General features: G+C 40.0%; 2 protein-coding genes across 8 annotated transcripts in view; one reads left to right on the top strand and one right to left on the bottom strand.

The window, feature by feature from the left end:
- Nucleotides 1–8,093, top strand: part of LOC131469666 (membrane-associated guanylate kinase, WW and PDZ domain-containing protein 2-like) — a 115,268-nt gene extending 107,175 nt beyond the window's left edge. For 3 of the 7 annotated variants that reach the window (XM_058644900.1, XM_058644899.1, XM_058644902.1), the window contains exons 19-22: nt 156–375; nt 910–1,053; nt 1,470–1,608; nt 4,885–8,093. In XM_058644900.1, coding sequence (XP_058500883.1) covers nt 156–375; nt 910–1,053; nt 1,470–1,608; nt 4,885–5,561 — 1,180 coding nt within the window. In that variant the 3' untranslated portion in view covers nt 5,562–8,093. Of the gene's footprint in view, nt 1–155; nt 376–909; nt 1,054–1,469; nt 1,609–3,401; nt 3,513–4,884 lie in introns of all 7 variants that reach the window. The other 4 variants (XM_058644905.1, XM_058644903.1, XM_058644904.1 and 1 more) reach the window with 3 other exon arrangements.
- A 2,933-nt stretch (nt 8,094–11,026) lies between these two features.
- On the bottom strand, nt 11,027–17,142 carry LOC131469411 (endoplasmic reticulum-Golgi intermediate compartment protein 2-like). Its single transcript, XM_058644311.1, has 13 exons — nt 16,741–17,142; nt 15,315–15,423; nt 14,918–14,964; nt 14,725–14,792; nt 14,560–14,600; nt 13,981–14,082; nt 13,777–13,869; nt 13,044–13,099; nt 12,828–12,926; nt 12,648–12,745; nt 12,393–12,555; nt 11,797–11,876; nt 11,027–11,682 (listed from the first exon to the last, which is right to left on the bottom strand). Exons 1-13 carry the CDS (start codon nt 16,844–16,846, stop codon nt 11,626–11,628), a joined length of 1,119 nt encoding a protein of 372 aa, XP_058500294.1. The 5' UTR covers nt 16,847–17,142; the 3' UTR covers nt 11,027–11,625.
- Between the last annotated feature and the right edge of the window lie 23 nt (nt 17,143–17,165).

Genomic DNA, 17,165 nt, shown 5'->3' with positions numbered 1-17,165 from the left:
CCCATTTTAAGAGTGGGATTCTGATAAAAGTTTTACAACAGAGAGTGATATTTTTGTCTTTTTTCCTGGTGATGGTCCTTGGCTGCATACCCTCATCCTTCATGTGGTAAACTAAGCTGCTTTTTTTTTTGTTATTAATTTTATTACTCTCACAGGTCAGAGGTAAAAGCCAGACAGGATGTCAAACCTGACTTCCGTCACCCTACATTCACTGATTACAGGCAACCTCCAGTCGATTATCGCCACCCACCGGTTACCGATTATCGCCAGCCTCCCACTCTGGACTACAGACACCCACCCGGTCTGCTGGACTTCCGACAGCATCCTGCAGCTGCACAGTTCCCACTGGGCATCCCTGCTGACTTCAGACCACAGGTGAAGATCAGACAAACGCTAGTTTGAGCAGGAAGTTCTCATTTTTTTGTGGGGTCAGCCAACATGGCAATCTTCAGAAACCAGGACATCCTGTGGTCAATATGTAAAGATTATGTCTTTTGGCTCATTTTCTTTTTTTCCTCCATCTTATAAAATATAATAGCAACGTTCCTTAAATGAAATTTAATAAACAACATTTATGGTCTCTCTAATTTGCATTTTATGTCTGCACTGCAGTGCACTTACATATATTACATAGAAATAAAGACTAAACTGCATATTAAATGCAAGAAACTAAAAATTAGAGTTGGTCAAATAAACTTTTAGATGTAAACATTTCATTTTGGAACCAAAATCACAATAATATGTAATAATCCACCACTGAAATAAATAATCGGCTAGTGCTAATTACTTAAAAGTGACCACAAAATGGGTTACCTCTAGTTCTGCAGACGTTCTGCCAAGTCCTTATAGTCTTTCCTTTCAGTATGGTCACACACTGTTGTTTACTCTTGTGTAAATTCTCTCCTGCAGGACTTTGATTACTTCACGGTGGAGCTGGAGAAAAGTGCGAAAGGTTTCGGCTTCAGTATCCGCGGGGGCAGAGAGTACAAGATGGACCTGTTTGTTTTGCGCCTCGCTGAGGACGGTCCTGCCATAAGAAACGGGAGGATGAGGGTGAGGAGATGAAGATGATGAAGACAATTTTCAAAAGTTGACATGCTCTCTGAGAGATTATTGGACGAACTGACCATAAACAACATGAGAATGAGTTCCAGTTTATCTCAAACAATATGACACTTGATAGGATAATGGTGTTTTTAATGTTAGCAGAACATGGATTATACCTTTACAAACATGTTCCTCACGAGGCAGGCAGGGCTTACAGGTTAGAAAATGGAGAAAGTGAGTAAGTGCTCTTGATGGCGTTACCTTCTGCTTTCCCTCAGACACGCTTGTTTAAGTGCGCTTGAACAAGGCACTTAGTGGCACTCAGTAGTTGCTCCAGTGGTCGTGGAGAAAAGCCAACTTTGTGTGGATGAATGCAGTTTGACAGACACTGACCCTGTCCTCTCTGTGTCCTCCTCCTTCAGGTGGGGGATCAGATCATAGAGATTAATGGGGACAGCACTCGAGACATGACTCATGCCCGTGCCATCGAATTGATCAAAGCGGGAGGCAGGAGGGTCAGGCTGCTGCTGAAGAGAGGCACAGGACAGGTGCCAGAATATGGTGAGCTGAACTGCCCAAGACTCTGTTCACACCTGGTATTAACATCCGTCCTGAGTGATCCCATCATGAGTGGACTGTGCTAAGTACTGGTTTACATGCGTTACCACAAAAAAGCACATTCGTGGGTGGTTTGGGGAAACATGTGGCCACAGATCACCTCGTTCACCTCCGCAGTTTCTCTATATTTTTCCACTTCACAATATTAACACTGATCGACACATGATTTCTTTTTTCCAGGCGTCCTTGTCACTCACCCATCAAAGTGGCAGCTGCACTCAGTCTATATTTACTTCCAGCAGCTTGTTTATGAGCTTTAGATTGTTGTCGGTAAGAAACTTACAGAATCAGAAAAATACATTCTTTGAGTAAATGGTAAATGGCCTGTATTTGTAGCCACACTGGTTCAACAATGACCATGTTTCATACTCTGTGGTAGTTTATTTCTCTTTCTCATCTAACACTTTGGACACCATCGACACCGGAAACAAAAATAAAAACATAAAAGTATGAGTGTACATCTCTGCCTCTCAAACGTAGATGTTTATATAAGTACAAGAACAATCAAACACATAGACAGTTACTGTGTGCGCCTCTTGAACCAAATGCAGAAAATGATTTCACAACGTAAACGTGGTCATAAACAAACGTCTCTGCTTGTTTATGACATCACCATGACATCATAAGGAAACTCTGAGTGCACAAACTCTGTAGTACAGTAGACCTTAAACATAAACTGTACAACATTTGAAAGAAATTATACATTCAACACATTTTTATCAATATTTACCCCTTTTAAACATCTTATTTATCATATTTTAATGTTGTGTTGTAGCTGTCTAACCGTGACGTTATAGTATTTATATCGCACTTCTGTAGTCTTAATTTCCACTCAAAGCTGCTTTACCCATTCACCCATTCATACAACGTCACACTTTCTTCAAACAGGAGCAACTCGTGGTTAAGTTCTTGCCCATGGACACATTGGTATATAGATTAGCAGAGCTGGGAATCGAACCCTTTACCTTCCATTTTGAAAGACGACTTTCTCCACCGCAGAGTCCTTGCTCTGTGTGCTCACCGCTCAGTGTATACTGAGCTCAATCACTGTTGTCTTGTTCTCTCACCGTCGAGGTGGAAAAGATGTGACAAAGAGTTAAAAATAGCTTTAAATAAACATCGGGGAGCGAGTGCTGTGGCGTGGGGGGGGGGGGGTTACATCATGTAGAGACACTGGCAGTGGACTGGTGATGACTCAGACTTCCTCGTCGATGCTAGAAGTTCTGCACTAGAGCTCTAAAGTCTTATTTCGTAGAGCTTTGATTCACTCACTCGCTCCTCTCGACTCGACCTGTCCAGGGTGGACCCAGCCTTTCCAGCCCCTCCCACAACACTCCTGTGGAGGATAGAGCAGTAGAAAATGGAGTGATGGATACACAGACACAGATCCACACATACACTGGACATACACTGTCCACTTATGATTGGATCACTCAGGAAAGATGTTAATATCAGATCTGGACTGAGCCCAAATGTCCAACTCTTACTACTCTGTCCCTCTCTCACTAGACTCTGATTTAATATAAAGTTCCACAGAAGAAAATCTCTTCCTACAAATGCTGTGTGTTTTACTCTAATTAAACTAATAACATGCATTAATATCTTTCAGCTCTTCTGTTCTTCTATTCCGTCACATGCATTTAAACCTGTCTGATGTGAACTAAAGCATAAGACAGTGGAATAATAAGCCGTCGTGTGTTTTAACCCCTCTGCTTTAAGTCTAATGATTGGTATAGGCTTTTACTTGCCTTCCCTCAGGAATGGTACCTCCCAACCTATCCATGTGCATGAAAGGTGACACACTAAGCTCCCCCTATTTCTTCCTAATGGGCCACTCTAAAGACACGGTTTGTGAAAAACTGCATGTCTCCCTCTTCATACTGATTACTCTGTGCTCTCTGTATGTGTGTGGTGTAGACAGGCAGTGGTGTGTGCATGCTCATGGTTCTATGCATGAGAGAGAGAAGAGCGGCTGTTATGTGTGTGTTTGTCATCTGTGTTGTGGTGAAAAAGAAAGAAAAAAACTGTATGAAATGACCTTGCAGATGTCGTCGTGGGCAAAGCTGCGGGTTAGACTGTGAAACATCAGTCCACACAGGATTAGGTTGTCACACAGCTGAAAATATGTTCAGTGTTTTGAAGCTGTGAATAAATCTGTCACATGTCTGCATCTGTAGTCACGGATACTTAAAGGTCCAGTGTGTAGATTGTAGTTGCAGGAATGGAACACATTTTTAAATGATTTTAAGGATAATATTCTTCCAGACAAGTTACCAATCCTCCTCAAAAAGTGTCCACTTTTGATAATCTCTATTAATCTTGTCCCAGCTTTTTATTTTATTTTATGTTCTTACAGCACAAGCTCATTGAACCCTGGATTCATAATAAAAAATGTTCATAGGTGATTTCAGTCGTACCTCAACCTTTTAACAGCCGTCTCGATTTACTAGAGCAATGTTCCAGTCGCCTCCATCTTGGCGTCAAATAAAAGTATTTATTGTATTTTTATTTTTTTTTATGTAGCAGTTACCTGAAAAAGAAAAACATTCAGTTCTACATGTTATGTCTCACTGTCCCATACAATCTAGATATATATCAGACTGACTGTGATTCATTTTGGAAATATGGACTATGGATTATTATTGTCTCTATGAATGTATCCTTCAATTTTGGTTAAAGGAGACAATTTCAGTATCAATACTAACGAATCACAATACTTTTAGAATATTGATCATGACTAAATCATATCATCCCTGCCTTAATAATAAGTTTAGGTCTTAGTTAAGGGCCTTGCTTCATAGAGGCCGCCATCTTGTGTTCATTCTGCAGTCTGAGTGTACATTTTGCATTTTGAAGCGGGAGCTTTAGTTTAGTTTACTTTTGAAGAACAACAACATCATTTTTGGTATGTGAAGGCCACCGTAGTTCCCTGATGGGCTTGGTAAAGTGTGGGTTGAGGGTAAGGAGTCTCTGTTTGGCTTAAACACTGGACATTTAAGTTATAGATGTCAATATAGAGGCCGGGATGGTCAGGATGGTCAGGATGGTTTTCTACATGCATGCAGGTTTGCCTGTCATTTCTCAGGATGTGATGCGTCACTGTGTTATTACGTACATCTTTCTTTCTCTCTCCCTCTCTCTCTGTACGCATGTGCATGCTGGTCGTGCCGCTCTGTTTTCATCTCAGCCCACTGAGTGTGTTTTCGTCTCTCCTGACAGACTGTATCGGCCCCTGGGATTCCCTTTCTACAGCCCACTCTGCCCTGCAGGAAGTGACCCTCGAGCCCCACCCGAATCCATTGCTCTCATCCCATCCAGCCTCAGCCCCAGACTCCCCTCATCATCTCCCTCTAGAGGCCACAGTGTGCATGGCAGACAAAGCTCCACAGCTGACAGACCATGGCTCCATTAGAGGGGCTACAGGTGGCAGGTCCACCCAGCAGAAGTGCATCGTCAGGGGGCAGATAGAGGTGGACTGTGGACCAGGCGACAGACAGCCTCGGGCTTTGCCTCCTAAAGCTTTCCTGGGAAGGTCAGCTGAAAGACGTGAGAGGCAAAAGGAGGCTTGCTCCCCCTGCTGTGAAAGAAAGGGGCTGCACACGCAGGTGATGAGCACCGTGTGGCCGTGGGACACATATGTGAGTGTGAATTCCAATGGAGCCTCTTTGGCCAGCGGGGATGGACATGTCAGCCTCCAGGAGAGGCCGGTGTCCAGAGGTGTGTTCCCCAGAGAAGATGAGAGGGCCAGTGGCCATAGTGGGCTCTGCTGCCCCTCCAAAACTGTGGAGGATCCTCCCGTGAGGAGCGCAGCTGCCTCCCCTGGGCCCTGGAATGTCCCCGGCTCTGAAAAACTGCCTGGTACCCTGAGGTCCTGGACCTCCACAGTAAGCAGGTAGAACGGATCTCGGTGTTTTGAACTGGATCACACTGTCTGGCTCCTCATTCAGTTCACCATTGGATGAAGATCTCCCCTCCTCTCTCACTCCCTCCCTCCCTCTGTCTCTTTCTGTCCTGTTATTGTTTTCCATGTACTTCTGAAATCATGTTTTGTTCTTACAGTATGATTATTACACCCACTACCTTAAAAACAGAGAAACTTTCACAGTTATTGTAAGATACAATGTAAAACCTGACGGACACGACTCAGTGCAAAGGCATTTTGGACCCTCGGCTGCAAGAGTCACAGATGGAGCAGCAGTGTCTGATTTTGAGTGGGGTTGCGCTTTTGATGCACACTCTTATCCACTCGAATGGCTGTCATTGGTTAGCGCAACATAAACTCAGATGGAAAAAGGCTCCTCATGGCAGAGACACATACGGTCAGAGAGCCAAGAGATTTACTTGTGCTCCGTGCAGTCGAATGAGCGAGACTACAAATCTGTCGGCTGGAGGAAAGAAACGCTGAAAATCCTGGAGGATGAGGAGGACTGACCCGAGTGACAGCCTGGCTCGCCCGGCATATGCTACGATCTCACACGCCTACCAATATATCATATACTGTAAATGTAAAGATGCGAAAAATATGTACATTTGGTAATCTCAAAAACATACCTGTCTGTTTTTTGTTTGTTTTTGTTTTTTGAGGCCTTGTTGTAGTTAAAACATTGTAAAGAAAGGATTAAAAAGAACACACACACATACACACACAAGAGAGTATTTTAGAAACACTATTTCCACGGCCTCCTCTATGACTACATATCAAAGACTGTGACAGTCACCAAACCCAGACTGCTGAGCGAGACAGTCGTCGTATGCATGGATGTAAACCACCATGTCATTACACAGGGACTCACATGTCTTCTCGGAGTAGAATTTAGGGAGGACGTCCTCTGTGGAGATGACCAGTTACATGAGACAAAGAAGATTTGTTTTGGAACTTTTGGGTGACTAACAACTGTTGCTTCGGTAAGAACTCATAGTACCTTTTTGAGTTGTGTACACAGCGAGATCACGAGTCATCCACGCAGTCATTGTGCAGAATTATACGCTGTGCTGTATTCATTTGACGCTCGACAGAAAAATTGTGTCCAGTCTATATTTCCCATTTCTATGCCTTTTACTGTGCTAATCGTACCACATCACTGTGGGAGATGGGTATCGGTGTGGTGGGGGAAGAGGGGGGGCCGAGGGTTATGAGGTGGGCCGGAGTGCCTTGCTCACACTAATGCAGAGCTGTCTCTGTCGGGATTTGTTTTGGGAACTGAATGCAAAACAGATAGTTAATGACCATGCACACATATCAGCAGCCTGTTGAGTTGTGGAGCCTGTTTTCTTCAGACTTAACATGGAGCAGTATGTACAGTAATCTTGATGCACTCTCAGCTTTATAGCCTATCAAAGTCTCTGACTGCCCTTGTCCTTGTAGTGTTAAAGAGGTGATCCAATGTAGCCTGTAGCATTACATCCTCTTCTTAGAGCGTGATCTGGTATCGAGTCGAGCTGAGAACGTTGTTGCAGACAGGGTTTGTTATCTAAGTGGACCATGGTTTCTGTCGTGTGTGTGTAATTTCTGCTTTATTTGTCTATTCCACACAACTGCAGACAGTGGCAAAACTCGGAATCTGAACCCAAATTATTTGGACATCTGTGAAACAGTAATGCATTGTTGGGTCACAAAGTTTCGACTGTCGAGGCATGCTGCTATTACAGTATGTCACTGTCCTCCTATATTCCTCCATTTTGAAATCATTTGTTTTCTGTCAAGCTGTTTGCTTTCCTTTAAAAAAAAAAAGAGAAAAAAAAGAGTCACTAGAGATTTTGAGTTACAAAAATAACAAATAATCACAGTGCATTGTTCAAAATGTGACTGGTTGAATGCAGCATGATGGCAGAGCCAAGCAGTATTTGTAAACTGGTGTACACCTATTGTCAAACTGCTTTTGTTGTGTCTGCAGACTGGGATACAAAAAAGGATCATGTGGACTGAACTGGATGGATTCTGAGTGGCTTCTGGGTAAAAACATGTGGTCTGGATGTTTCTGAACTGACAGGAAAAGTTAAATTTGATGTTATTAACATGTCACCAGTCTGAAGAGGGTGAAAGAAAATGTCATCCAGCTCTTTGTCTCCACCCAGACCATCCTCCTGCCTGCTCTGAGTGTTTTTGTATACAGAAATAAAAAAAAAGAAGAAGATAATAATGCTTTATCAAAACCTGTGAAGGGTGGCACGTTCATACAGTAAATCCCCAATCAGATCAAGTATAACTGTGTAGTGTTAATTGTGTACTATTCACCCTGTACAGCTGTATTCCTACAAATATGGTTTACTGTATCATTGATACTGTAGTTTCAAAGACGTGAACAACTATTTTTATGAAATGCGACAGTACTGATATATTACATTTTGCTAAAAAAATAGAAAAAAACTTGTTTACTGAAAGATATTCTGAAATACTGTCAAATAAACTCTTGACATGGTGTAAAATATTTTTTTTTGTTCTCCAAAGATTGTTTTTGACTGAATTAAATTAATGACTGCATGCATGTTGGCTCATTGTCCTGACAAACATAAAACGAATACTTCACTGATTTGCATTTAGCTTTGTATTACTAGAATAGGGTTAGTATTTTTGGAAAATTGTGCTTTGCAACCTCAGTTTCCCCTGAGTCGAGAAATATCTTCATTCTTTTCTTTGTTATGTGCCCACCAGTGACACTTGGTCCTGTTAGCATAACTGTTAGCAAAGATGGCGGACACTGTTTACATTCTGGGAATGAGGTCCCGCCCCCCTACGAGTGGCTCTAAAAAGTGCAATAGAACACGTGACAGAAGTAGTTTTTTAACTTTATTTAGACAAATAAACTTACCACAGTAAAAAATGAAAAACCTTTATTGTAAAATGATGACATGTCAGTAAGCATTTTTTAAGATGTTGAAGTTCTGTATAGCTTCCAATTGTAATAAAATATTATTTATTGTAATTAAACACTTTGAAAGGTCGCAGGCCGGGCGTCATGAGTGCTGTACGCTGTGGCTTATATTTACAATTGTATATGAATTGGTTGATGTTTTTCTTCAAACAGCAAAAGTTCCTTCTTTCTTCCCTCATATAGGCCTAGCTAGTTTCTAGTTTTCTCTTTGTTTCTTCTTCATCTTCTTTGAGTTTTCTGGGGGAATTCTCTGTTTCGGTGTGTAAACAAAGATTATAAAAACCTTCCGTCACACCAGAGTACTTCCGTCATGCCAGGGTGTTGTTCTTGCGGGCTGCAGCTGGATGCTACTCAAAAAGTGCGAAATTAGCATTGCAGTTTCAAGGCTCGGACCAAGTGGGCATGTAACAAAAAAAAGAAAATATTTCTCAAGGGAAACTGAGGTTGGGAAGCACAATTTTTTTTAAAAACTAACCCTATTCTAGTAATACAAAGCTAAATGCACATTGATGAAGATTCCTTTGATTTGTTCATTAACACCTGTGCTTTTCTTGCTAAAGCAGGACAAAATGGCTGCCATTAAAGGTGAGTGAATAGTGAATATTGCCTGTTTCACTTACAGCCCTTTGTTGAACTACAGGCACTAATAGACTAGTTCATTGAATGGTCTGATTTTAAACTGTAACAGCTGAAATTCTGAAAGTCACTCATATTTGAAGTGTGGTCTGAAAATGTCAGTGGGGCAACCAAATCTCAGGAATTCATGAACTATGACTCTTAAGTTGAATATATTACAGATTCAAACTGCAAATGGAACAAAACAAGGCTAAACTGTGGGTTTAAAAGAAAGCGATGAGCATTTGCTGTTTGTTTTAGGTTCAGTGTGTTTCATTTAGTTCACATTGTTGTTATTGGGCAGAAATTGGAAGACAAAATAATTTATTTATATCAGCCACACGGTTGATGTTGTGGTTAGTGCCCTCGTGTGCATGGGTTTTCAGATACAGAAAACTTTATTGGTCCCAGAAGGACAATTCATCTGTAGCTTCCCACACACAATCACATGTTCTTACATATTCATTCATAACATACAGCGTGTCATGTTTTCTCCGGGTTGTCACACATCTGACTTTTTTGACTGATTTTGCACAACATACGATACTATTATTTTTTTGGGTGATTTTGGACGACAGCACCCCCCGCGACCCTCTGGCAGAGGATAAAGCGGTAGATGATGACTGACTGACTGACTATACTATGAGTTTGTTGACTGATTTTGGACGACATACTATACTATGAGTTTGTTGACTGATTTTGGACGACATACTATATAGTATGAGTTTTTTGACTGATTTTGGACAACATACTGTACTATGACTTTTTTGACTGATTTTGGACGACATACTATACTATGACTTTTTTGGGTTATTTTGGAATATATTACAGATTCAAACTGCAAATGGAACAAAACAGGGCTAAACTGTGGGTTTGAAAGAGAGTGATGGGCATTTGCTGTTTGTTTTAGGTTTAGTGTGTTTAATTTAGTTCACATTGTTGTTATTAGGCAGAAATAAATAAATAAAATAATTTATTTATATCAGCCACACGGTTGATGTTGTGGTTAGTGCCCCCTGTGCATGGGTTTTCAGATTCAGAAAACGTTATTGGTCCCAGAAGGACAATTCATCTGTCGCTTCCCACACAAAATCACATGTTCTCACATATTCATTCATAACATACAGTGTGTCATGTTTTCTCCGGGTTGTTTGTCTGTGTGTGGCTCTGCGATGGTCTGATGTAACCTATGTTAGCTGTGATTGACACCAGCGGCCACGCGACCCTCATGTGGAATTCACTTTATTTACAGTGAAATGTATTAGACCACCGGCCAAAGCCACACTAAATTAACAGCATTGGTAATCATCAAAATGTATTTTTTTTATGTTTCTGTAACAGTTAATACACCAGGATGTAGAAGCTCTTCAACCAAAATTTTATTTTTATTGCTAAAATATAATTATTGTTAGCCACACATTTTCAAATTTACTGTTTTAAAAGAAAAAAATAGTAAAGCTCATTATTATTTCTTGATTACGGTGTCAAATGATAGTCATTACTAGCATTACTGAACAGACAAACTAGTTTTAGTGGTCTAATGTTATGCTTGATTAATTTATGACTTCTCAGAGAAGAAGCCCATTGAGCCGACTCAAATTAGGGTATAAAAAGGTGAATTCAGTTTATTTTCCAAATAAATAATAACATTTCTAGTTTTAAACAAATTTTTTTCCTAAAATGTATGTTTAATGGAGCCAGGTCAGGTTTTACAGTAGCCCACAATGGACAAGCTTAACATCATTTGAGTTTTGATGCTGACTGAAGGCTACATCAGTTCTCCATATTCATACACACAATGGTTCTAGCAACTCTGGGTGACAGTAGGTCAGAATTACTGGAGACAATGTAATGATATTAACAATGAATCCACGTGGAGTTGAAGGAGGAATTTATTGAACAAATCAGCCGCATATTTGCAACATTCACTCACACACAGGCACAGCTGTGGAACCATTTAAAAAACCTTCTAGTTTAGACACCCTACTCCTTCACCGCTGCACAGATACATAGATGTTTCCTTCATTATTAGCAGATTAAAACCTCTTTGCAACTTGAAGTCACCAAGGAACACAAATGAATCACAAAAAAACATCCCTCACAAGATTAAACCTCATCTGTCAATCGATGTATGCATAAAACATTATTATAACCCAGAGAAAAGTCTGAATTAGCCCCATATTAGAGAAAACACCTGAGTGTGTAACCACGGGAGAGCCAACACAATAACAACGTAAATATTTTCAGTGACAATGATAGAAACTTAGTGGAGGTATTGATCATAATCCTGAATCCTGACTGATTCTCTCACCCATTCATTAATAAAAAAAATACTAAAAATACATTTTTTCACATCTGTGAACAAAGCAAGGATGCATTTGACGAAACAACATGTAAACATTTCCCCCGCATCTCATCACTCATCATTGGAATTGGCCAAGATGGTGAACTCAGTCTGTTTTTTGTCGTGATTTCAACTTTGTGTAGGCGCTGTGGTTTCACCGTCTGCCTGCAAATCAAGAGGAGTCTCCTGAGAAAGAAGAAGAAGAACACACAGAGATTAACAATGATGACACCAAAAGAAAGTTACATTTCCCTCGACAATTAGCAGACAGGTTTCAGAGAAAATCACTGATCCTCTCACCTTGAGACGTCTGTAGATTCCCATGTGGAAACGACAGCAAACTACATCAACCAAGAAGCCAATAATACCGTGGAGCATACCTGTACACGAGAACAGATGTTAGCTTTTCTTTTCTATAAGAGAGGATTCTTGGTCAAAGTGTAAGTCTGCATTTTACACACAACCATAAGCAACCCATTAAGCAGGAGTTATAGCTTTTTCCAAGCTGTATAAAGCTATATAAGACATAATTGTACTCCCATAGCCTGAAGTACTTTTCTACAATCTTCACTAAATCATCACCAAATTAAGAGAATACCAGTAGTTATGCATGATTTCATGAGTCATCATCATCACTGAGTTATGAAAATTGATTTGCTTGTTTGTGTGATGATGATGCAGCTGCATGTGGGACCTTTAAAAACTATGTTTTCATGGAAATGGATTACTTAACCATTCTTGATTCTGTGTAAGTTGAGTTTAATGAAAGACTTTAAAGCACTCAGCTGCCCAGACTTTAGAAAAACAATGCAAAAATGTCCTGGTAAAAACACCATAAAGTTCCTGTGAGGTCATTTAAACGTGCATTCGGTACTTGGTGCAAACAGCTCGTCTACCTGTGGTCGTAAAAATTCCTCCAACGATGCCACAGAGTCTGACAAGAAACTGCCAGAAGGGCATGTGCTGCTCTGTGACTCTGACCATGAGTGAGTTGATATCATATTTCATGAAGATCCCCGAGACTCCGTGGCTGCCTACAGCATGGTTTATCACTCGCTCCTGCAGATGGACAGGAATAAAAACACATTTAACATACTCATCAATAATACGCTTAACAAAAACATACAAATGAGAGCAACATTAACGCCTACCCGCTCTGTGACTGAGTACTGATGTGTGTCAGCGGAAACCTTGTAGGTGTTCAGCTTGGTTGGCACGATGGTGATAAAGTACTGAAACATGTGGTTGGCTGGAGAGAAAACACAGAAAATCCATGAATACAAAATGAACAAAAAAAAAATGGATTTGTGTTTGGCGACGGGGAGACGTACGATTGGCAGAGATTTTCTCTGTGCCGTCCAGTGGGTGGATTAGCCCCGGGATTGCTTCCCCAAAGGACAGGTGGTCAATCCGGTGAGAAAAGTTATAAACTGCAGCAAAACACCCAGTCATCACAACAGTTACTTTCAACATCACTGTCACGTGGCCACAGTGTGACAAGACTCAAATGTGCAGAGCAAGGTTTTCGTTAAAAACGATAAACTCACTGTCATGGTTGACGAGAGCAGCTAAATGGGCGTGGCCTCTGGGATGTGGGATGGACCTGTGGAAGTCAAAGGTGGTCAGTGAAAGGGCTTTCACACTGGCACTGCAGAGTTGTACATTCACACCAAAGTGGGAACTAACTTATCAGCATCCAAATAATATTTGCTTAGAAAGTTTCCTAACTCAGTGGTGGAACCTGCAAGTGTCTCAGTGGCAACAATAATGCTATTTGAATATGATTAACATTAAGGAAAGCACCTTCATTGCTTCACTTCTCCTTTAGCGTAGGATACACTGGACCCTCTTTACTGAAAGGAAGGGAGATAATACAATCCAATGTGGAAGTAATATTTAAAAAGATGTCTGTCAACTTGTCTGATGTCTGGGGACGCAAACATCACACAATTATCATCGCTTATCAATAAGAGTCAATAAGGCAGTTGTGTTGTTCTGCACGAGTACAAAATGTCTTTATAAAGGGCTACAACAACTGATCAATGAATGGATTACTAATCGATTACTTAATTAATCACCAACTCTTTTGTTTGTCGGTTGGGAGGTCTAGGAAAAACAAAAATCTTTTTAATCTTTAAGTCATTTTAGATTCATAAATGAGAATATTTTTAGACTTCCTTCATGAGAATATCTTAAGTTTAAGTTAACTTTAAGTTTGGACAACACATTCTTTACAACCACACACATTATTGATTAATCTCAAAAATAAATGATACATACTTGCCAATAGTGATGTGGAAATTTCCTGCCACCTTGTTGACATATAAATGTCCATGTATCCTGCAGGCAGTGAGGACAGTGGAGACGTCTTCACTGAGGGAGGGAGGGAGGGAGGGGGAAGAAGAGAAAACACAATATGAAGAGAATTAAAAAAAAAAAAAACACCTCCTGGTTTATCATTGTGATCACTTCACGGTCTGGTACCTTTGAGTTTGATCAAGGGGAGCTGCTTTTATTGCAGACTTGAAGATAACATCCTGAAGAGAGTGCTCCACTCTCAGACGCTCCTGAATGTGCTGCAGAGTCCTGACAGTGAGGGACAGAAACGTTCAGAAAATAAAGTGTCTGTGACAAACAGAACAATGAAGAAAAGACTCACTATCATCCTGAAACAAGCAACACCCCCGTGTACCAATATGTCAGGGGACTGTATGGTGTGTGCAACAAATACAGTTTGAAGTCAGTTTAATTTAGTAAATTAAAGCTGCAACAACAAACAGTTTAAGTGAATTACTGATCAACAGAAAATTAGAACTTATGTATGAAGCTTTAGTCAGTTTTTATACATGCTGTGGCTCCAACTTAAATAATGATATAATAAAGCAATATTTTAATTATATTTCTATTTTTAACTGTTGTGTGTGTTTCATAGAAAAACAGTTTAACAATCAATCAAGATGGTAATTATAAGATGAACTGACCATTATTTGCAGCTCTACAGAGACAAAACTCAAAATAACACAACATATTCTTTTAGGGAGTTTCAGGTAAACGGAATCTTACATGTGCCATAATCGCTGAGGTGGTGAGAGTTCAAAGTTGACCTGAAATATATAAAAGAACAATTTGTCAGACGAGAATAAAGAAACTATACTACTGAAACACAAATGATTTTTCAGCTCCTCATATTTGTTACTTCCTGAGGTAATCGTACAAAATGTAACTTACTGGTTCATATATTAAACCATCGGATGCAACCATGGTATCTGCCAGGTCCAGGACATCTGCACCCACATCTGCAAGCATACAAACACACACACACACACACATACTTGTTTGATAATACTCTCCCAAACCAATAAGAATGATTGCTTTCTTTTTAGAACTGAGATGCACATAAATCTTAAGTTTTTGTACTCACATTGGCATTTCATAGCAACTGTGATGTCGACATTTATCTTCAGTTTACTGGAAAAGGAGTGCAAATGCAGAACATGCACTCAGTTATTACTGATCAGAAGGAAAACCTCCACTTATAATAGTAAAAGTCATAGTATAGTACATAGTATAACTTGATGTCTAATGAAACAGTCATTTATGGAGGATGTGGTCCCTAGAACTGGTGATCCTATTATTTTAAACAGAACTGCAACTAATGATTCTTTTTATAATCAATAAATCTTTGAGTAAGAAAAAAAAATAGTTGCTGATTAATTTAGTAATCAATTCATCAATTAGCTGAACAATAAAACTATCATGATTATTGTTTAGAGAGAAACTGTGTGTGCAAAGCTGAGTCAGTGACCTTTGTTTCTCACCTGGTGAAGTCTCTGTCCACCTCGTACTCGTACCTCATCCACGTGTTTGTGTACACAAAGAATTCCAGGAAGGCGAGTACAGCCATGAGGCTGAAGGCTATCAGAGACACTGAAGAGGACACGGACATTAAAGCTAGTACTGTCACAATCTAACATTGTTAATTTGTTGTTACTTTGTTAGTCGTCACTATAATCCTGATTTTGTAAAAGGGCCGTGAATAAGCTTCAGCATACACTATTTTCAGTTCACCACTGAGATTTAGATGCTCTGTTGTCATTGTAGTTTTTTTATTTCTATGGAAAATAAACTGAAATAAGTCTCAGTCAGCATTAACATTCGCATTTCAAAATCAAACACTGAGAGCACCGTGTCTCTGAATTCACAATTGAAAGCACTGGAAAAATAATGAAAATCCTCACAGCTATGTTTTAGAGAACTAATAGTTACTTTGGGCAACTGTATAAAGAGAGTTCTCTAAAAGTCCTGAATAAGAATGAAAAGGTTTTGTTCTTCAGCACATTGATATCTACTAGTTACTGGATATCAGACATTTTTACTGTATAGCTTTTGAGAAATTTCAAGTTAAAAGTCCCATATTGGCATTTTTAACTGACATAATTATCAACTTTGAATGTAATAAAAACTCTGCACAGACAATATCAAATGCCTAATAGATGTAGAGCATATGTCACATAATAATAAAGTGTGTTCAGCACATTTATGCATACTACAGTATTGGATATTAGACATGGTGAATTTGTTTTGTTTCGGTGATCTTTATACAAAAACCATCATCGTCTCACGCTATGGTTGCACTGAAAACTCACATATCCTGTTTTTGAATGTTGAATGTTTGTTGAAAGATGGAAAGAGTGACACAAGCCCAGGGGCATGGAACTCGAAAAGCAGAAATGTTATTTGTCACTTGCCTCCTTTACAAACATTTCTGTTATGGAGAACATGATAATAAAGAGTCTAGAATCTTGAAAAGCTGGACTGTAAAAATGTCTAATATCCAATACTGTAGTAGACATAAATGTGCTGAACACACTTTATTATTATTATTCAGAACTTCTAGATAACTCTCTTTATACAGTTCAGCCCAAAGTCTTGTTATTACGTCTCTGAAACATAGCTGAGGATTTTTCCCATTCAAAAATGTGCATGAAAACGTGCACTCAGACATACGAGTGTCAGACAGCTTAACCACAGTAACTCGTGAGGACATTTTGACTGGTCCTCACGTTCTGTCATGCCTTAGAATGGGCTTTTTGAGGTTTAAGACATGATTTTAGGATTAGGTAAGGGTTAAGGTTAGGCATATAGTTGTGATAGTTAAGGTTAAGCTGAGGGGCTAGAGAATGCATTATGTCTATGAGTGTCATCACTACGAATGCGTGTGTGTGTGTGTGTGTGTCCGTCTACCTGTCCCACCGCTGGCTGTAGACTCCACGTAGCTCTCAGGAACTTTAGGGAAGGCGTCCAACTCCTTCATCAGAGTCAGAGCCTTCTTCTTGTTCAGCCTCCTCATATTAGCAGCAGCAGCAGCAGCAGCACCAGTAGCAGCGGGACTTCAGCTTCACACAAAGTGGAAGCTTTTTAAAGGACAGATGCCGTTACGCTGACGTTCAGTCATACATTTGTCTTCTACGTGTTGACCATGACAACAACCGAGCTAGCCGTTAGCCGTAGCTTGGTTAGAAGTCTACAACATGTCTGTGGTCAAAAAGAAACAAAAACACATTGTTTTTGTGCTAAGCGATAGTGCTTTGTACGAAATTTCAACATAAACGACAGAAAATGAGATCCGGTAACTGTTGGTGACGTCAGCGTCGTGTGACCTCGGCTGC

Source organism: Solea solea, chromosome 12 (assembly GCF_958295425.1).
Source record: "Solea solea chromosome 12, fSolSol10.1, whole genome shotgun sequence".
In the NCBI taxonomy this organism is placed as follows: domain Eukaryota; kingdom Metazoa; phylum Chordata; class Actinopteri; order Pleuronectiformes; family Soleidae; genus Solea; species Solea solea.
Note: the sequence above shows the minus strand (reverse complement) of the source record. Positions and strands in the feature narration are given on the sequence as shown.

Bases quoted from the DNA above. Each gene is read 5' to 3' on its own strand.
- LOC131469411 (XM_058644311.1), bottom strand. From the start codon at position 16,846: ATGAGGAGGCTGAACAAGAAGAAGGCTCTGACTCTGATGAAGGAGTTG. The intron at 12,746-12,827 runs GTACGTCTCCCC...TTTTCTCTCCAG, and splicing joins AGAGAAAATCTCTGCCAATC to CCAACCACATGTTTCAGTAC. The intron at 11,683-11,796 runs GTGAGAGGATCA...CTTCTTTCTCAG, and splicing joins GAATCTACAGACGTCTCAAG to GAGACTCCTCTTGATTTGCA.